At 32.9% G+C, this 19,953-nt stretch overlaps 1 protein-coding gene across 2 annotated transcripts in view; it reads right to left on the reverse strand.

The window, feature by feature from the left end:
• Nucleotides 1–7,548: 7,548 nt before the first annotated feature.
• LOC111696990 (acetylcholinesterase) overlaps nt 7,549–19,953 on the reverse strand; it is a 32,968-nt gene continuing 20,563 nt past the window's right edge. For both annotated transcript variants that reach the window (XM_023466841.1, XM_023466847.1), the window contains exons 2-5: nt 14,156–15,691; nt 10,603–10,766; nt 9,820–9,938; nt 7,549–7,776 (exon numbers count right to left, since the gene is read on the reverse strand). In XM_023466841.1, coding sequence (XP_023322609.1) covers nt 7,759–7,776; nt 9,820–9,938; nt 10,603–10,766; nt 14,156–15,669 — 1,815 coding nt within the window. In that variant the 5' untranslated portion in view covers nt 15,670–15,691 and the 3' untranslated portion in view covers nt 7,549–7,758. The remainder of the gene's footprint in view (nt 7,777–9,819; nt 9,939–10,602; nt 10,767–14,155; nt 15,692–19,953) is intronic.

The raw sequence follows: 19,953 nt of genomic DNA on the forward strand, positions 1-19,953 counted from the left end.
ATAATACTTGGACCAATATTCTCTGGTACCCAGGATGAATACTAGTTCATTTTATTTAGATAAATGGGAGAAATTCCTGCCCAATCCTGGTCTCATTTTATATGAGGAACTGACATACAAACATAAACACACAAACGCACAACATCCATATTTAATTTCGGCTCGTGTAGTTTGTTTTTGTGCATTCAATTAACGTCAAATTACGGCTAGACTGATCTGAGATTAGTGATGTACGAAGTACAAATTAAAATCCAAACTTGAAAAATTGAGGACAAAGTGCCTTAAACTGAAAAGTATATAATATATATACACGCACATAAACCAGCTTACACTAAATACATAAAACTTTATCATAAAAAGCAAAGACTTAGATAAAAAGCAAATTTTTTTTTAAACATGAAAAGGGGATTATCTCTGTGTATTTATATATTTATATTATAAAATATCTATATATAAAATTTTATATTTTCGAAAATTTGGATATTTAAAAATTTTCTTATTGCATTGAAACAAAAAAACATACATCAATTAACTAAACTACCAGATAATTATGACAAATCAACTAACTACCAGACATTAGACAAGTAGGACCAATCTACTAAACTACTTGTCAAGAAGGACCAATCTAGTAAACTACTAGACAAGTAGGACCAATCAACTAAACTACTAGACAAGTAAAACCAATCAACTAAACTACTAGACAAGTATTACCAATCAACTAAACTACTAGACAAGTAAAATCAATCAGCTAAACTACTAGAAAAGTATTACCAATCAACTAAACTACTAGACAAGTAAAACCATCAACTAAACTACTAGATATTTGTTGAAGATATAAACAATTCGACACAGAAATTTAAAAAAAATTTCTGTCTTATTTTTTTTAAATTGCGTATTCTACCTTTACAACGGATCGGGAGCAGAACTACTGAATTCCATCTGTTCAGTGTAGATTTATCAAAACTATAATTAAAACTACTCAAAAGTTTTGTTGAAGGTTGATGGAGGGGATCGGAATTAGTGATGGGGATGGTTTTTTTAGATTATTTTTTTAGAATAGTTTTTTTTATAGATACTGAAGGTTTTTGACTTTTTAGAGGCTCCGCAAGAATCTGGGGTTCAAAATTAGTGCTCAAAAAGTTTGCCTATCAATTTAATAAATTGTGTTGGTAATATCTTTTGCGTATTTTTCGATGAAAAATGTTGCATAATGAAGGAAAGTAAAGATATCGAAAATACGATTTTGTATCATCTCAGATTTCTATGGAGCCTCACGAAAACTAAAAAAAAACTCTGATTGTTAAAAACGAAGTATATAGAAGAAGCCCATCTCTAATAAAAATATTTATCAATCTTGTGAATGGTGCTCGGAAAAGGTATGTCAGAGTTCTTTAGTTTTCCTTAAAAAAAAAAAAAAATATTGAATAAGACTAAAACAAGGAGTAAATTTACAAGTTTAAAAAACCTTAATCCAATCAGATTTTTAAGTTTTACCAAGTGTGTTCCTCGTTTTGCCTGGTGTCTATTTAGATTTGCCATGTGTGTTTTTTTGATTTACCTGGTGTGTTTTTAGATTTACCTGGTTTGCTTTTAGATTTACCTGGTGTGTTTTTAGTTTTACCTGGTGTGTTTTTAAATTTACACGGTGTGTTTTTAGATTTACCTGGTGTGTTTTTAGTTTTACCTGGTGTGTTTTTAAATTTACACGGTGTGTTTTTAGATTTACCTGGTGTGTTTTTAGTTTTACCTGGTGTGTTTTTAAATTTACACGGTGTGTTTTTAGATTTACCTGGTGTGTTTTTAGATTTGCCTGGTGTGTTTTTAGATTTGCCGGGTGTGTTTTTAGATTAGCCTGTAGTGTTTTTTAGATTTGCCTTGTGTTTTTTTAGATTTGCCTGGTGTCTATTTAGATTTGCCATGTGTGTTTTTAGATTAGCCTTTTGTGTTTTTAGATTTGCCTGGTGTGTTTTTAGATTTGCCTGGTGTGTTTTTAGATTTGCCTGGTGTCTATTTAGATTTGCCATGTGTGTTTTTAGATTTACCTGGTTTGTTTTAGATTTACACGGTGTGTTTTTAGATTTACCTGGTGTGTTTTTAGATTTACCTGGTGTGTTTTTAAATTTACACGGTGTGTTTTTAGATTTATCAGGTGTGTTTTTAGATTTGCATGGTGTGTTTTTAGCTTTACCTAGTGTGTTTTTAGATTTGCCTGGTGTCTGTTTATATTTGCCTGGTGTGTTTTTAGATTCACCTGGTGTGTTTTTAGATTTACCTGGTGTGTTTTTAATTTTACACGGTGTGATTTTAGATTTACCTGGTTTGTTTTTAGATTTACCAGGTTTGTTTTTAGATTTACCTGGTTTGTTTTTAGATTTACCTGGTGTGTTTTTAGTTTTACCTGGTGTGTTTTTTAATTTATCTGGTGTGTTTTTAAATTTACATGGTGTGTTTTAAAATTTACCTGGTGTGTTTTTAGATTTACCTGGTTTGCTTTTAGATTTACCTAGTGGGTTTTTAGATTTACCTGGTGTGTTTTTAGATTTACCTGGTGTGTTTTTAGTTTTACCTGGTGTGTTTTTAGATTTACCTTGTGTGTTTTAGATTTGCCTGGTGTCTGTTTATATTTGTCTGGTGTCTGTTTAGATATGCCTGGTGTCTGTTTAGATATGCCTGGTGTCTGTTTATATCTGCCTGGTGTGTTAATCTATTTTAGACCAATATTTGATAATTGCGCGATAAGAATTTTCTTATTTTCTAGTTATTGCCCAAATTTTTAAAAATAAATTTTGGAATGTAAAAACAAATACAAGTAAAAGGAATTTCTTTACTTCAACATTGTTAAAAGACCTTTACAACTGTTTTTGACCTTTAAAAAAATACCACAGACTGTTCGAGAATTTGAAAACTCTGATAGAAATTAGAGAACAATGAATTTATTCACTGTCTGGGTGTGTTGTAGGGAACCTTTTTAGCGTCTGAACAAAAATATTAGCAATGAAGAGAGACCAAGTGAGCGTGGCCTGATTTTTTAAAATTTTAATAAAAATCTGAAATTTTTTTACAGAGACGTTTTAACAGGATACACAGTGATAAATATTTCAAAGAATCATATATCATTTTGACAAGCATAAAAATATTTAAAAATATCAATATTTTCCGTTGACAAGCTGGTCACGGTATAACACTTTTTCTGGTATAAAACTTGAGTAATTCAACATATTAAGTTTTAATTCTACACTGTGTTTAATTCCATAGTTTACGATATACTTCACACTCTTGTATGTCGATTCCATTAGCGCCTGATCCTATCAGGGTTCAGCCATATGTTTGTTGTCTATTCTGAACCAATAGAAATTGCATGGCGGTAACATATATCATTCTATCTAGCTCATTATCCAATCAGAGTTATGAATCCTTCAATTTGCGCTATCACTAAATGGAAATATTTACTTCAACTTCTACTATGGTAATGCTCTGCACTATATCGTGTTCAGTGCTGAAACCTTTAAAATTTAAAACCCTTTCGCTTAATCTAAATATCCAATGTGGACACTTTTGATTTCAGGTTAATCCGCTCTTTTCTCCTCTTTATGGATATCCCTATACCAGAATCCGACCAATGAGAGTTCTCTCATTAAATGGCGCGCAAAATTTCAAATTTCCCTTCTTTTGATGCGCCACTCTGATTGGTTGAATATCCACAATTCTAAGGTTTTAAGCTATGTATGTAAACCTATAACGCTGAACTTTCCTATAGAGAAATAAACTGCCCTTTTAGTCATAGATTCTTAGGAGAGAGAGGAGAGAGTCCGTTTTTGGTCGGTGGAAATACTGAACTAACTAAAAGACAACTTCAACATAGAGTATATATTATAGGAAACTGGAAGCGAATATTTTAATCGATAATCAATCACAATCAAATTATTAGAAAAAATTAAAAAGGTTGGTTAGTGCTATAGAGTCACATGTTAACCATAGAGAATAAATTAAATTCTGTACAATTGTGTTCTGAGGTTATTCAAGAGTTGGGGTTAAAATAGGGAATCCTTCAAGAGTTACATAAACCTATACTCGGATGAAGATTTTTGTTAAAAGCACTTTTTTATTTGCTGAGTTTCCATAATGAATAAGGCTTTTTTCCCAGAAAAATCGGAATTAAATCTCTTGTTTTTGTTTGTCTTGTATACGAAATAAGCACATGTTGTGAATATCTAAAGAGAAAAAAGTTCTTGACAGATCCAATGGGATTTTTAACAAAATTTAGATCGACATAAAACATTAATAAAAGACATTTTTAAGCCAAATATCGCCTGTAATCGGCGAAAGTACGTTTGTTCCTTAGAAACATCGGAAATACAAGAAATGATTTTCATGCACTAAAATATTACAAAGTAAGTTGAAATATCAAGACATATTATAACAATAGAATTGAATATATATATGATTACTAATGTGAAAACAAGAGAGTCTATAGCACTAAATGAGGTTTGAGCTAAATAGTGTACATTTTTCAAGAACTCGACATTTAGGTTTAAACCTGTAGAGTTAAAAATGTCTGCCCCAAGATTGAAATTAAGTTTAATTTTCTAAACCTTTCTCAAGTTTAAACCCAACTTAAGAAAGGATAATTAAACTTAATCACACATGCAGTAGGGTTAATTTCAAACTCTTTTCTCAATGGTACAATTCAACCATATTGGTGCATGGGGGTTACTTTTAAATTAGAATATAACTAAAACTCATGTATAGGGTGCTGTCAATGATTGCAATTAGATATTTTAAAAATGAGATTCTCTTAAAGAAATATGATATTCAGCATTTTAAAAATAGGGATATTCAGGACTAAAGAATGTTTAAAAAGTTCATTCCGCTTCATAACGATACGTAATGATGATTTACTGAAAAAAACGTATCGTCTTCTCTTCTAGAAAATGAGTTGCGGCATTTTGCGCATTACGCACATTTAAAAATATCGAGGTCAAATTGAAATTACGTTTGTGCAATTAATTTAGATTTAATTTGATGCTTTATTTTTAAAGTTTTAAATTGGAACATCAAGACTGTTTTTGTTTGGCACCTCTGCAATCATTTTACTGTTTTATCTGCTGTTGTAAACGAACAGAAATTGGCTTATTAAAAAATAAAACCAGGGGAAGTTTGGTGCATTTACTTCTAGTTCAATTAAACAATATTTTTTATTTGAACAGGTTAAGTTAAGAGCGTGCATAATGTGTACTACATATATGTATTTCTCATGATTTAGATAATAGATATAATAATAAACATTTGAAGTAAAACAACGATAAAATGAAAATCATTTAATTGACCAAACTGTCTTTGCTCCCTTTGATTAGATAATAAGAAGAAAATTCACCAATTAAGTTAATATTATAAATTGTTTTGCACAATATTTGTGTTCGGTACAGTTTTGATGTGCATAAAACATTTCTAGTTCGGTACATTAGAATATTATTGTACAATGTACAATTCAATAGGGTTTAATTTATACAACTAAATTGTACGATATTCATGTAAATTGTACAAAGATTACAGGGCTGTACAAATCTGTGTACTGCAAATGTAAACTAGAATGTACAAAATACATTTGTATTTGGTAAAGTAAAAGATGACCGAATACAGAGTACACTTTAAGTTTTCAAATGTAAAATTAGCTTAACAGGGTTTCAACTGTTTAACATGATGAGGGATAGTCTCATATAGACTCTAGTTCTACACATCTTAATAAACAATGTGTAACCATAGTGCGATAAACAGAGGGTCACGAGCACACTCGCTTCACAACCAGAAAGGAAAAGGTGCGTATAGGCATTATTTGCCTTTATCAGTTCTAAAGTGTTGATGTATGAAATATTACACCTATGTACTTGTTCTAACCATTGCAGAGGATATGTTAGACAAAATAATTCATAGAATTATCACAAAAGGTCTGCAGGGTTTAATATTTTCCAAAATATTCTCTTGTTTCCGAGAAAACCAGGGTACACCGGGCGGAGACGCCATTCTTGCTTTCCGTTTCATTGCGGGAATAAAGCTAAGGGTTGGGTTTGGCTGGGTCAGAAATCATTTGGTTTGGTTCTCCGGGGTGGTTTGGTTTGGTAGTTTAGGCTGGCAAGATTAGAACCTGATCTAGCTTTTGGAAATATTTTCCTTCTTTCTGAAACATTATTATTCATGAAATATCAAAATTTAGGGAATTTTTAGGTTAAGTTTTGGAAGAAGTGTTTTAAAACAGGGGAATATGTCATTTCAAACTTTAATTTGTCAAAGTAAAGTTTTAAAGTAAAATTATTGCATGGCAAGGTCACAAAGTAAAATAAAATGCAAATGAAAAAATATATCTAATTTCCTCTTTAACATGTACTTACTGTCAAATCTTTCTTTGACGAAAAGAGTATTTTTTAGTTAAAATTTTAAACATTATATTGAGAAAGTAATTTAGAAATTCGATAATTCTTCTGAAAAAATCAAACGGGGAGGAGATTATATTTTCCCCAACAACTTCTCAAGTATTTACTCCAAAAAGTTGATAAAAACACTGATAAAGAACTAGGGTTTCCACGAAATGGCTAAATCTTTTGCGCAAAATTTGCGCTATTTTCGCGCAAATTTTTTTTTTGCGAACTTTTGCGCTATTTTTGCGCATGAAACGCAATGAGTTTTGCGCGGTTTTGCGCTATTTTTTTTGCGCAATTTGCGCAAAACCGGAAATATTTTTTTGCGAAAGTTGCGCATGAAACGAAATTTTAGTTTTGCGCAATACCGCAAGTTTTACGCAAAATGTAACTTTTTAGGCAAATTGTCAAAAATTGATATTCTAAGCTTAGAATTAAACAACTGAAGATTTATTAAGTATGATATAGACTATACTACACTCAATTGGTTACTTCCAGTTACAAAAAGTTTAAATTAAGGGACCAAAATTAATAAAATAGAAATTAGAGAGTGTGAAACAATTGGCAATATTTTAATCCTATTAAATAATTTCAAGTGACCCTTAAAAGCTTTGCCTAATCAAGTATGAATCATATTCTTAAATTTTTTTAATCATAATTCGGAAATCTTAATCTCATATAAATAATGCAAGAAAGTAACCAATGCCTGAAGAATACACTTTTAGGAAATATGCATGTTCAAAACTAAAATTGTCGAGAAAATTGTGAGATTTGAACTCTTCTTAACTGTCATTGGTCAATTATGTAAACGTGACCAATAGGAAGATATTCCAAAACAAGATTTTTCCAGAATTGAATTCTAAGAAACACACACACCGTCATCAACCATTTGATTTTTACGAAATTGCGGAATTGCGCAAAACTTGAGTTTCGCAAAAGCGGAATAGGGCAATTTTGCGCGAAATGACTTTTGCGAATGATTGCGCAAATTGTTGTTTTTTCGCGCAAAACTGATGCGCAAAGAAAGAAAAATTTTGCGTTTCGTTCCGCAAAAATTGCGCAAAAGTTTTGCGAATGGAAACCCTATAAAGAACCTTTCTCTTTGGCTTAATCTGTAATTTTTCATGATATTTTCCTTGTATGTAGAAAAAGAAGCTTGAAGATGGTTGATGAGCTCCAGGCTGAACGGATGATTACACGAACCTAATAGAAGTCCCCAGAATGCAGTCCTGAAGTTTGGTTGAGGTCTTGACAAAGGGCTAGTGCAGGACATGAGGCATAAAGTAACTTTAACTTGTTTCGTCTCTACTTTAATATTTAGAGTTTTGTTTCTTCGTTTAAGTTTTTAGAACCTTAGAAGTAACTGGAACACAAACAGTTATTAAATTAATATATAAAATTTAAAAAGATAAAATACTAACTATCTTGTAGTTACGGGATAACCACCGAGAATAAAAATTCAATGAGAATCAAATGAACAAAATCTGTACGATTTCCTCTAAATCTCCTCATCATATGAATTATTGATAATCATGAACTTAAAAGAGTGAGATTGGGTTAGTTTATATTCTACTGTGACGTAATAGAATAGCTCAAGAACAAAACAAAGCACATTAATAAGCAAGCATTGCTGAGACCATGCCCTCCATCACTGCTCAGAAATACAGGGCCTCGTTTACAATATTTCGAGTACGCAAAGAAACCCTGTTCTTCTACTTTTATTGCATTGTGAACTCTCCAGTACAGCTTCTGAACCTCATTTTACCTATTTGCGGCAGTGCGCTTCCCCAAAGCTGGCTTCCGAACCTCCCCCAAATAGTCTTCCGGGAAGGATCTTCCATTTATAATCGTCAATTTCTACTTAAAACGGGACTAATTTGAATTATTTAAGCACGGTAGTCGATCTGTAGTATCCTTAACATTTGCATAATATTTTTTTTTTTTACAATCTAAGGTTGGGGAGAAAATAGCTTAGTTTTATAGATTTTTTTATCAACAAATCTTGGAATGGCTGGTGCTTTTATGAAGAACTTTTAGTAATAAGCAGACATTTAAAAAAGTTTTCTTCAAAAATGTTGTTTCTAAAAAACGTATCTATTTGTTAATTTTCTAGTTATTGAGATATTTAAAGAAAAAAAAAACTCTGCTATAACCTAATGATTTAAAAACTATTGCTGCCTTTTTTTACAAGCGCCACAGATTACACACATATAGATCGAAAGATAATTACATTTTCTTTATTTGAGTATCGCTGAAATTGCAATGTTTAATGCATTATTTTGCAGGTAAATTAACTTTAATACGTTTTCGTCTGCAAAACGAATTTCTGTAAGTTTACGCATTTACGTAAAGTTCTTTATTTACAAGTTTAAGGGATAATTGAAGCTGTGCCAAATTTCAAATATGGAATTAAAAATCATCAAGTTCAGAACGTTGAATGGGTAATTTCCTAGAGAACGATTTTTAGACCCCCCCCCCCCCCTCCTATCAATTTTGTACATGGGTGTGACAGAAAGTTTCTTAACTTAACCTAACCCGTGGCCGCAGCGCTCGGCCCCCTAGCCCATCCTAGCCGCAGCGCTCGGCCCAGAAAGTATCTTAACCTAACCTAACCCTAAATAACAAAAAAATAAATAATAATAAATTTGCTGAAAAATAAATGGTCATGTACAAAATTGATAGGAGGGGGGGGGGGGGTCCAAAAATCGTTCACTAGGACAGACCCGTTGAATGTGTTAGAAAAAATGTTCCCAATATTTCTTCCAACCCTTGAGGTTCGGAAGCAGTATGGGGATTCAGCGCAATGCATCATCAAAACGAAACACAAAGACAATTTCAAGTTTTTCCAGCCCGAACTTTGATTGTAAAAAAAAAATTATTATGCAAATGTTAAGAATACTATATATCGACTACCGTGCTTAAATAATCAAATTAGTCCTGTTTTAAGTAGAAATTAACGATTATAAATGGAAGATCCTTCCCGGAAGACTGTTTTAGGGAGGTTAGGAAGTCCTCTGGGGACTTTCAAATATATAAAATGAGGTTCGGAAGCTGTTCGGGGGAGGTTGCCTTCCCTCCCTCATTGTACAGTGCTACAGGGCGTCATAATATACATATAATTTAATTAAGAAAAATATTAAAGATTAAGCTGCTAGAAAATCTACGAATGAAAGAAGGCTAAAACAGATATTACAAAGAAGAACAGCAAGAAGGTTGCAGACGTGTGGCCAGTACTAGATATTTAGAAATAAAATCAGCGTTTAAAAGAATACATAATTAAAAAAAATGTTTTTTTAAAAGTTTGGTACCGTTGTTATCTGACATGCTCTCTATAATTAGAGGGTCAAATTAATTTCGTTTACGCTCATTTTTAAACAAATCTTGATTTATATTGTGATAACTGTTCCTGAATGGTTAGAGCTGCTTCTGAGAAGTAGAATAGACTAGAAGCAGCTGATGCAACAGCAGCAGCACTACTACAGCAGCTCTCATCACAGCCAGGTGCTGGGGGTGGAGCTGTATTCGCTAAAAACAAATTAATGTGTTTATATATTAGTAATAAATCATTTCACCCACCGCATGTATATTAGCCATTAGGAATAGCTCAATTTCATTTTGAGTCTTTATTTATGGGAAAATAAAATTATCTTCACAACTAATTTCATCTGCCCCCTCCCCCGGTGAATAAAGTATAACTTTTTAAAAATGCTGAAAACGTGTGGCAAACACTTTTTTACAATTTTTCGTGAAAAAAATATTCAAAAAGAAAAGCTTTAGTGGGGTTTGTTTAAATAAAGGAACGCCAAAATAAATGGTCAACATTTTAATAAAAACAGAAAAGTGGGATGTTTGAAAAAAAAATATGTAAATTTTGCCCTGCATTTTAAACTAACAATATAAAAGAGGGGTTGACAAAATTCTAAAAGTTTTATAAAAGTTTGATTACTTAAAAAAAATCGATTTTTTATTAATTCTGGATTGTGCACAATTTTTTCAATTAAAACATGTGTTTTTCATCAAGGTCGATGTCAGATTTAAAAAAAAAATTTAATCTGAATGAAAAGTATCGAACATATTTGAGTAAGTGGCTTCAAACATTTTCAAAACAACAGAACCTGTCGGCTCAAAACCATCCCCATAAATCAGGACACAGTTAACCCGTTTTAGGCCCCAAAACAATATTTCTTACCCAGTTGAGGGAGGAATTTCCTCCAAAAGGCACATTTCTTGACCCTGTTCCCCTCCATGATCTCCGTCTTGTCGGCGTTCAGCAGCAAGGTCTCTCTCTTCAGTGGAGTGTGCATCGGCCAGTAGTCGTCCGTCCATCGGTTGTCAGCAGATAGAGATGGATTCCTTAAACAATTCTTTTTTAATAATTTTATCTTTTCAAAATTATTTTTTTATTTGTAACAAAACTAATTCAATTCTTCCTCTCCAAGAAGTTCCTAAAGGGGCCTGAAAAACCAATACTTTCTGCCAAATAATTGTAAAGACCCATTTTTTTGAAAATGTGAATTTTAGAAAAAAAAATTATTTCATTGGACTGCCCCATAAAAATAACGACATGTTAAAATTTATATTTGTTTATTAAGCAGTCTTAATATTTTGAAAAAACTCTCAAATTAATTTACTGGCTGAAAGAATCGAAGAATCGAAAAATTGAAATTAGCTTTGTTGTGTTTAAGGTCGTCATTGAACTGTCATTCTTTTGGGTAACCCTGTATTTCCTCACACTGCAGTACGTACATAGCTAAAGATTAATCATTTTAAATTATTGTTTCTCATGTACGCCTCGGAGACAAGAAGGGATATTAAAAATTCAACACATTTAAAAAAAATCACAACATATTTCTCATTTTTGTTAAGATAGAGGTATTAAGGGCACCGTTGTAAATCACACATGCCACTTATTTTAAATAAAGGATCCCCAGACCCTTTAAGAGCGAAAAAAGAAATGGTTTTGGTATAAAGATCTAGAACTAAGCAAAGATAGAGTCCAGATATAATCAATCAGACTCTACCTACATACATACTATACTATACTATACATACACTCTACCTACCTACATAGATAGATACTATACTATACATACACTCTATATACATACATACATAGATAGATACTATACTATAAATACACTGTACCTACATACATACATAGATAGATACTATACTATACATACACTCTACCTACATACATAGATAGATACTATACAATACATACACTCTACCTACCTACATAGATAGATACTATACTATACATACATTCTACCTTCATACATAGATAGATACTATACTATACATACACTCTACATACATAGATACATAGATACTCTACTATACATTAAGTTGCAAAAATATAGGGATTAGAAAATTTGAGTTTGTAGCGAGTAATTAAGCAACAAAATAAACAATAAATTACAGCTAATCAAGTCGATTTTAACCAGGCTATGTCTTAATGTATTATTTAGATTTCTAAGAAATGAAAAGATGAACCTAACACACAAATTACTGCCCGAAAGTGAAAGCATGGATCTTTATTTTTACTTTAAAATCCTCCATTTTCTGTGTAGAGAAGGAAAACTTAAAAATAAGAATAGAAAATGTATAATAGGAAGGATATTAATGATGTAGAATAATAATAAAGATATATCCGAGGAAATATGAAGATTTTATTCTAGAAAATGTATTTTATATACTATGTTTTTAGGTCCTATTTCTAGTAACAATTTTAGCTTTAAAATGTTGTTTTTAAGCCGCCGTCGTTTTTTGTATATTGTAAAGTTATAATTTTCGCGGATTATTTTGATAGATTCTCGACAAATTTTATTTTGAAATTTTTCTTATTCTTCAAATTCTTCAATTTCAACCAATCCCCTGGAGTCATTTAAGCTACACAAAAAAGAATAGGTCCGATCGGTTTAGCCGTTAAGCCTCAAAGGAATACAACAAACCAACATAAACACCTTATATTTATTCATTTGCTTGTCTGATTGTTTGTTTGTCTCCAAGAAACGTCGAAAAGCTGAACCGATGGGGCCAAAATTTTATGTGCGTCCTTCATGACCTCAGGTCAGTTTTATGTATGATGTCGGAGGCCAGTTAAAAAAAAACTGGCCTCATGAGAATTAAAATTTTCGTAAAATTTTGTCACAATTTTTTTTATAATTTAAAAAGAAAAAATGCTCACAGATCGAGCAACATTTTGAAGTTAAAATAGCAGATATGGGCATGAAGCGCTTTAAATTTCTAGTATAAATATATATAGATTTATAGATTAGTATTTCTAGGTTACACCCACAGCCAGAATATGTTTAAAAATTAATTTAAAAAATCCAGAACATTTGCGCCATTTGACAGTTAAAACATTCCGTAATAAAAAAATAAAAAAAACATAAGAGCAAAAATATTTCTATAAAATATACGTAGAAATATAATGTTTGGAGAAATATTATAGTTACTTAATTTAAACATACAAACCAATGTTCAAGTCACAAACATACATATTGTTATACATATTTTTACATATTTTTATCGATATACAATATATATACATGTATCCTCTAAACCATTTAGTCTAACCTTTACTTGTCATTTTCGTTTAACTCTTAATCTATCATGTATCTTATATCCTTATATCCTGCATCAAGTATCCTCAAACCTGGCCCTTTACACTGCTGTATTCTGTATCCTCCAGCCCTTTACACTGCTGTATCCTGTATCCTCCAACCCTTTACACTGCTGTATCCTGTATCCTTCAACCCTTTAAACTGCTGTATCCTGTATCCTTCAACCCTTTACACTGCTGTATCCTGTATCCTTCAACCCTTTACACTGCTGTATCCTGTATCCTTCAACCCTTTACACTGCTGCATCCTGTATCCTTCAACCCTTTACACTGCTGTATCCTGTATTTTCCAACCTTTTACACTGATGTATCCTGTATTCTCCAACCCTTTACACTGCTGTATCCTGTATTCTCCAACCTTTTACACTGCAATATCCTGTATTCTCTAACCCTTTACACTGCTGTATCCTGTATTCTCCAACCCTTTACACTGCTGTATCTTGTATTCTCCAACCCTATATATTGCTGTATCCTGTATCCGCCAATCCATTACACTTTTGTAGCTTGTATCCTCTAACCTTTTACACTGCCGTATCCTGTATCCTTTAACCCTTTACACTGCTGTATCCTGTATCCTTCAACCCTTTACACTGCTGTATCCTGTATCCTTCAACCCTTTACTTCTAACTCAACCCTTCTCCCTTGCCAAAATAGTATCTTATTTATAGTCTTCAACGTAAATTCGATAATTCCCATGAAGTGAAGAAAAAAAATTAAATTTTCAGAAAATTGAAAATATTCTGACTATACTGACTACTCGACACTGCTAATTTATAAATGCAATTTTTTGTAATTCAGGATTGCTTAAAGCCTATTGATATTCAAATGAAAATAACAGCAAATGACTTCCAGGGAAAGGAACTGATTCTTTGCCACAAACTCTGATTTTTTAATCCCTATATCTTTGCTGACCAATGTTGTAGACCTTTGATATTTCAAATAATGAATTATGTGGCATCAAATAATATAAGTTTAAAATATAATACACCTTCAATTTGCATAGATATAGGGATTTGAAAATTTGAGTTTGTGGCAAAAACTCAATTCCTTTCTATCCTTTTGGGCATCAACATTCCTAGGATTTTTCAATTTTTTTCATAATTTTCACACTTACCCTGTTTTTGCAAAGTTGGCCCAGTACGTCATCATCTTTTTTGATAGTTTGACCTCGCTATCTTTATATCCATAGGTTTTATTTAACGGTTGTCCAAACAGGAAATGGATTTCATCCGCGTGGAGCGCTCCACTCCAGGCCGGCCATTTTGAAACACTGGACTTCTGCGTGAAGTAGTACATGTATACATTGTTCCCTGTCTCGGCATATCTATGGGCGAACTCTATGACGGGACAGGTGAACTGCCAGTCCCCGGTGAACCTGTCCACCTCCATCCTGTTCTTGATCGGATCTTGGGGGTTCATCCAGTTGGTGTACTCGAATTCGATCGCCTTCTTCTGCTGAGGGTTGGCGTAGATGTTGAGCTCAGTGATGGCTCGCTTGAAGTCCTCCCTGGAGATAAACACGTCCTCCTCCTTCTTAAACATGTCTGGTAAATGGTAAAAGATAAAGAACATGCCTTCATCTTGGTTGGTTCCAGTGAGAATATTACATTTCTTAAAATTTCCGTTTTTCATGGAAACTGCGGGTTTTTCATCAAGGAAGGATCCGTCTATTATCGGAGTAAAGATACCGATTGTCAGACCTAGAGTTATCCCTCCCCACTCTTTATACACCATGTCTGTTGCATTTGCAGTTCGGAGACAATCGATTGTTTGTCGAATATTTGCCTTGTCGTGAGGACAGTTCATGAGCTCCGCTAGTCTCAGTCCACGGATAAAACTCTCCTCCTTCGTGATGACTCCCCAAGGGTTGGTGGCACTAGCGGACTGCATGATGGCCTGACTAAACAGGTTCCTGGAGAGAGGAGAGAGAAGATGAAGAGCTACACTGCAAGCTCCGGCGGATTCTCCCATGAGCGTGATATTGTTGGGATTCCCGCCGAACCTCTTGATATTGTCCTTGACCCACTGCAAGGCCATCAGCTGGTCGAACATCCCGGCGTTCCCCGGCACGTCCTCCGTGTCGAAGAACAAGAAGGCGAGGGACGCGACCCTGTACTGTATAGACACCATGATAACGTTCTCCTCGGACGCGAAGGTTCGCATATCGTACAAGTCCAGGGTTGCAGTACCTGAGTAGAACCCTCCTCCGTACACCCAGATTATTACAGCTGCGTTCTCAGGGTGTGGGTTCGGAACTACAACATTCAGATAAAGACAATCCTCGCTAAGAGGAGTATTTGCGTTCCACTGCTCACTACCTGGAAATCCTGGGAACATAGAGTCCCGGATTTGAACACAGGTGTTTGGTAGTTTCATTGTGTTAAGAACCCCCTCCCAAGGATCTATGGGGCGAGGATGGCGAAACCGAAGATTTCCAACCGGAGGTTGGGCGAAAGGTATCCCATACCAGGCGGATACCTTCCGCCCCTGTGGTGATATAGATTCAAAACCTTGAATTTTTCCCTTGATTGTCTCGACGACAAGGTCGGATGAGATCTGCGCCGCGGCGAGATTGAGGATGGAGAAGAGAACAGGAAGAACCCACTCCATTTCCAGGTTTAATCTCATCTCCGGGTCCAGTTCTCAACACCTATAACAGGGATAAATCAAAGCTGTGCCAACTCGGTCTAATTTTCTCAATATTATCATTGGCAGGTATAGAGCCTGAGATTTATAGGATTAATATAGATTAAGCGAGGATGACGTGAGAGATAGTGAGATACTGAATATATCCCATCCTTCTCTTCTCTCTACAATTTACAATTCTCAAAAAAGTTAATGTTTATCTAATGTGTGTCTCCATTGTGAGATGTGACCCTACAAGTTATATTTCTTGCTTGATAAAACCTAATATCCCATACAGTGACAACTAGAAAACATATGATTAGGAAGACGACATTATTGCAATACTGAAGTGCATTTGATGTGTTCACAAAGCAAATAGTTTTACTAGAGCTGACACTAAGTAAATCGTTAATTAATGAAATTGGTTTGTTTACACTGCACAAGTGCCGCGTCTCCTGCTCACTGGACTTTTTAAAGTTACAATTTGATTCTAAAAGTCGTTTTTCTTTTTCTGGTTATCACTGTAGTCTGTATAATGGTTGGAGCCGGGACAATATAACATATTAATGTGGCCACAAAGCTATCTAGGTACTAGGTACCGGGGTCAAGAGTGGAGTTGGAGTGACATTTTAAGATTGAGTTTGGATTTTAATTATTTACCACGTGAGACCTGACAAAATAAGTTAAAGTTCTGCTTATTTTATAAATTCATATTTCGAGAACCTTCTCTCTAATCTACATATTTATCATTTAATCTCTCCTTTATCTGGTTCTAACCATCCTCTTAGAGTCTTTAACTCGGGGTTATCAAGACTAAACGAGTTCTTTGCATATGGATAATTGAGAGTAAAGATAAGAGGAGGGAAGATGAGTATCTGGAAGAATTAAAATTTATAACAGAGCAGAAATTAGAAAAATGTGCGCAGCAAGAAAACTTATTTATGGATTTTGTCCCACAGATTTCAAAATTAAAAACCTACAAAAAATCTGAATGATTAAATGAAGGGAAAAGGTTTGTCCAAAGAAACATCGTTTTTAAGAGGTGTGGGCCGGGGGGGGGGGGGTTAAGGAAAAGGAAATTTAATTTAAACGTTGGATTGAAAAGTGAAGTTGAAACCCTATTTTGTATTCAGCAGTACTCCAGTACTACTCAAGTTTGACGTAGTTAAGCAACTTAGTTTATTCCTATCTAATTTTATACAGGAGTACAGGAGTACAGAAGTACAGGAGTACAGGAGTACAGGAGTACAGGAGTACAGGAGTACAGGAGTACAGGAGTAAAGGAGTACAGGAGTAAAGGAGTAAAGGAGTACAAGAGTACAGGAGTACAGGAAAGAAGGTAAGTACAAGGTTAAACAAAATTATACAGAAGAAGTATATGATGTAAGAAGTACATAAAGTATATGTACATAAAGTATATATTGATAAGTATCCAAGTATTCGCCTTCAACACAATTAATTAGATTACGATAGAAGCTTGCTGGAGCAAACCTGTATACTTGATAATACTAATTAAAGCAGATTGCTGGAATACATACAGAGGGTTTTATATACAGATATAACTGTACATTATTATACAGATTTAACTGTATATTATGCTTGAGACTAGAATTGTGAATCTATGTAAGAAAGTCCCGAGAAAAAAGTTTCTAAAAAAAACCTGTGTTTTTTATTCCTGGGATTTTTTTCTAAAATTTTTTTAAGGGCTTCCAATATAGCCTTAGGAAATAAGATCACAGGAAAAAATGTCCTGATGAAGATATATCCGAAGAAAAAAACCTAAGAAAAAAGTCATTTAAATCTTGTGAAAATGCATCTGTTCTAATTGAATATAGCCATCCGTGTGTTTTCAATATAAATTGCCCCTTTTTTTGCATGGTTGTAAACATCCAATGTTCCCATGCATTTTCTACTAAAATAAGACTGTTTTCCGGGGACATATTTGTATAAATTCATACAGGAGCCAGAAAAAAAGTCCTAGAAAAGAAAGTGTCGAATTGGTAGGACTTTATTTTCGGAGACATTTAATAAAAGGACTTTTTTGCCACAGGACTTTTTTTGTGCGAAATATTAGGACTTTTTTTCGGAAACTTTTTTTCCACGAACTTTTTGGCGGTTACCAAGAATTGCACAGTATGTTTGATACAATAACTGTAAAGTATGTTTGATACATAACTGTACATTATATGTTTGGTACATAAATTTTAAAAATGTTTACAATGTGTTAGGAACAACTATGTACAGTATGATTGTGACATGCATATAGTGTATGTATGATTGGTAAACCTACCAAAACCATACAAAAAAATGTGAAGAATAAACTAAGGGTCGATTATTCGTAAATAAATAGAGAAAAACCATTCAACATTATCTAATCAATAACCAGCCCAAAACTAATCAAGAGAAAAGAAAATAATAACAATTTACTTATTTCCTTTTATTTTAAAATAGAATTATTTTCGATTTTTTAATATTTACATTCTCTTTTGCTATTTTTCCCCTATTCTATTCTATTCTATTCTATTCTATTCTATTCTATTCTATTCTATTCTATTCTATTCAATTCTATTCTATTCTATTCTATTCTATTCTATTCTATTCTATTCAATTCTATTCTATTCTATTCTATTGTTTTAATTCTATTTTTAAGTCTATTCATTATCATCCTATATTTTATAGATATTAATATTAACTATCTAGATTAGACAGAGATGCAACAGATAGATAGATAGATAGATAGATAGATATAGATAGATAGATAGAAAGATAGATAGATAGATAGATAGATAGATAGATAGATATATAGAAAGGTAGATTTATAGAAATAGAAATAAATTGATTATTGGCAGAAATAAAAATAACGTAAACATTCTTATTCTCTTGAGTTATACACATGCACAGATTATACAGAGTAAAGTAAGCGCTTGTAATGCACTAATACTTAAACAACAAAAACGCTATTTTTGGCAGGAGATATTTTCCTACACGTAGATTTAACGGTTCTGTCAATATATCAGAGAGCTGTGACTTTCAATCACAATTTGACCAATTATACATAATATTTTAGCATTTTTTCTCAAACACTTTTTTGTTGGCATAAACATTTTGAATGAAAAGAATGAAAAAGTATAAAATAAACAAATCCGTAAGTTTAAAGATTGTTGATTTATAGACCAAAACACGTTTGATTTCAAATAAATTAAACCGAATGCTTCTCACTCTGGTTAGTCCGGGGTGCCTTATTTTGGACAAAATAATTAATATGCTTTTTACACTCTGTGCTTTGGTGTAATCAAGTAAATAATATCTCTCATTTTTAATGCACATAAAAGGGGCTGTAGAGTGTAGACATAATTTCAAGGATACAGGGTGTCCCATGAAACATGACAGTTAGTAAATAGTTTTGAATGTGGTCTTCCATACCCTGTATTAGATTTAAAAGGCTATTTGCAGTTTATTTAGTTTAACAAATCTTTTACTCAAGTATATTTACTTTGAAATTAATTTAAACTATAATATGACTCCTATAAAATATTTTTATTATTGTCTTTGGTATTAAACAACTTAACAAATTATGAAAGAAGACATTCTAAACTATGTTTCGTGGGACACCCTGTACCTCAGTCGTTGCTAATCAAATTAAAGGTTTGCTATTTTTCTATTGGACAAACCGCATAAATGGAAGGTTACTAGATTGAAATTATGCCTCTAATTTCTGTTTTACTGGCATTGGTTTAATAAATAGTGGTTTTTAATGTTTATTTTTAGTTTGTTTAATGTTTATGTGTTCGAAATAAATAAATGAAAAATAGTGAAAAGAATTGATTAGGTTTAATTATACAATAAATATGTTTGATAAAGTGTAACTTTGCTCAGTTTAATTTATTAAGATAATAAACCATTTAATGACTGAATAAACCAGTCAAGGATCCTCGGAATAAACCAGTCAAGGATCCTCGGAATAAACCAGTCAAGGATCCTCGGAAACAAAACACAAAGTTTTCTGCAAAATCTATATTTTCAAACTTTTTCCTAGAACTTGTATTAACAATATGAATATATACAATACAATTGTTTTCTTTACGAAAAATCAATATCTACTACTTGGGGCTTTCTAAAATACAATTCCCCGTGTGTATAGGGAAGATATGAGGAAGTAAGTGTTTATAATGTACGATCTAAAGAGCCCGGCGTTGCCGGTGGAAAAAAAATTTCGATTAATTTTTTAAAAAAAATTGAGTAGCCTATTATACACCATGGCCACCCATGAGTGTCCCCCAAAAAAAT

The sequence above is a fragment of the Eurytemora carolleeae genome, unplaced genomic scaffold, assembly GCF_000591075.1.
Source record: "Eurytemora carolleeae unplaced genomic scaffold, Eaff_2.0 scaffold65, whole genome shotgun sequence".
Taxonomy (NCBI): domain Eukaryota; kingdom Metazoa; phylum Arthropoda; class Copepoda; order Calanoida; family Temoridae; genus Eurytemora; species Eurytemora carolleeae.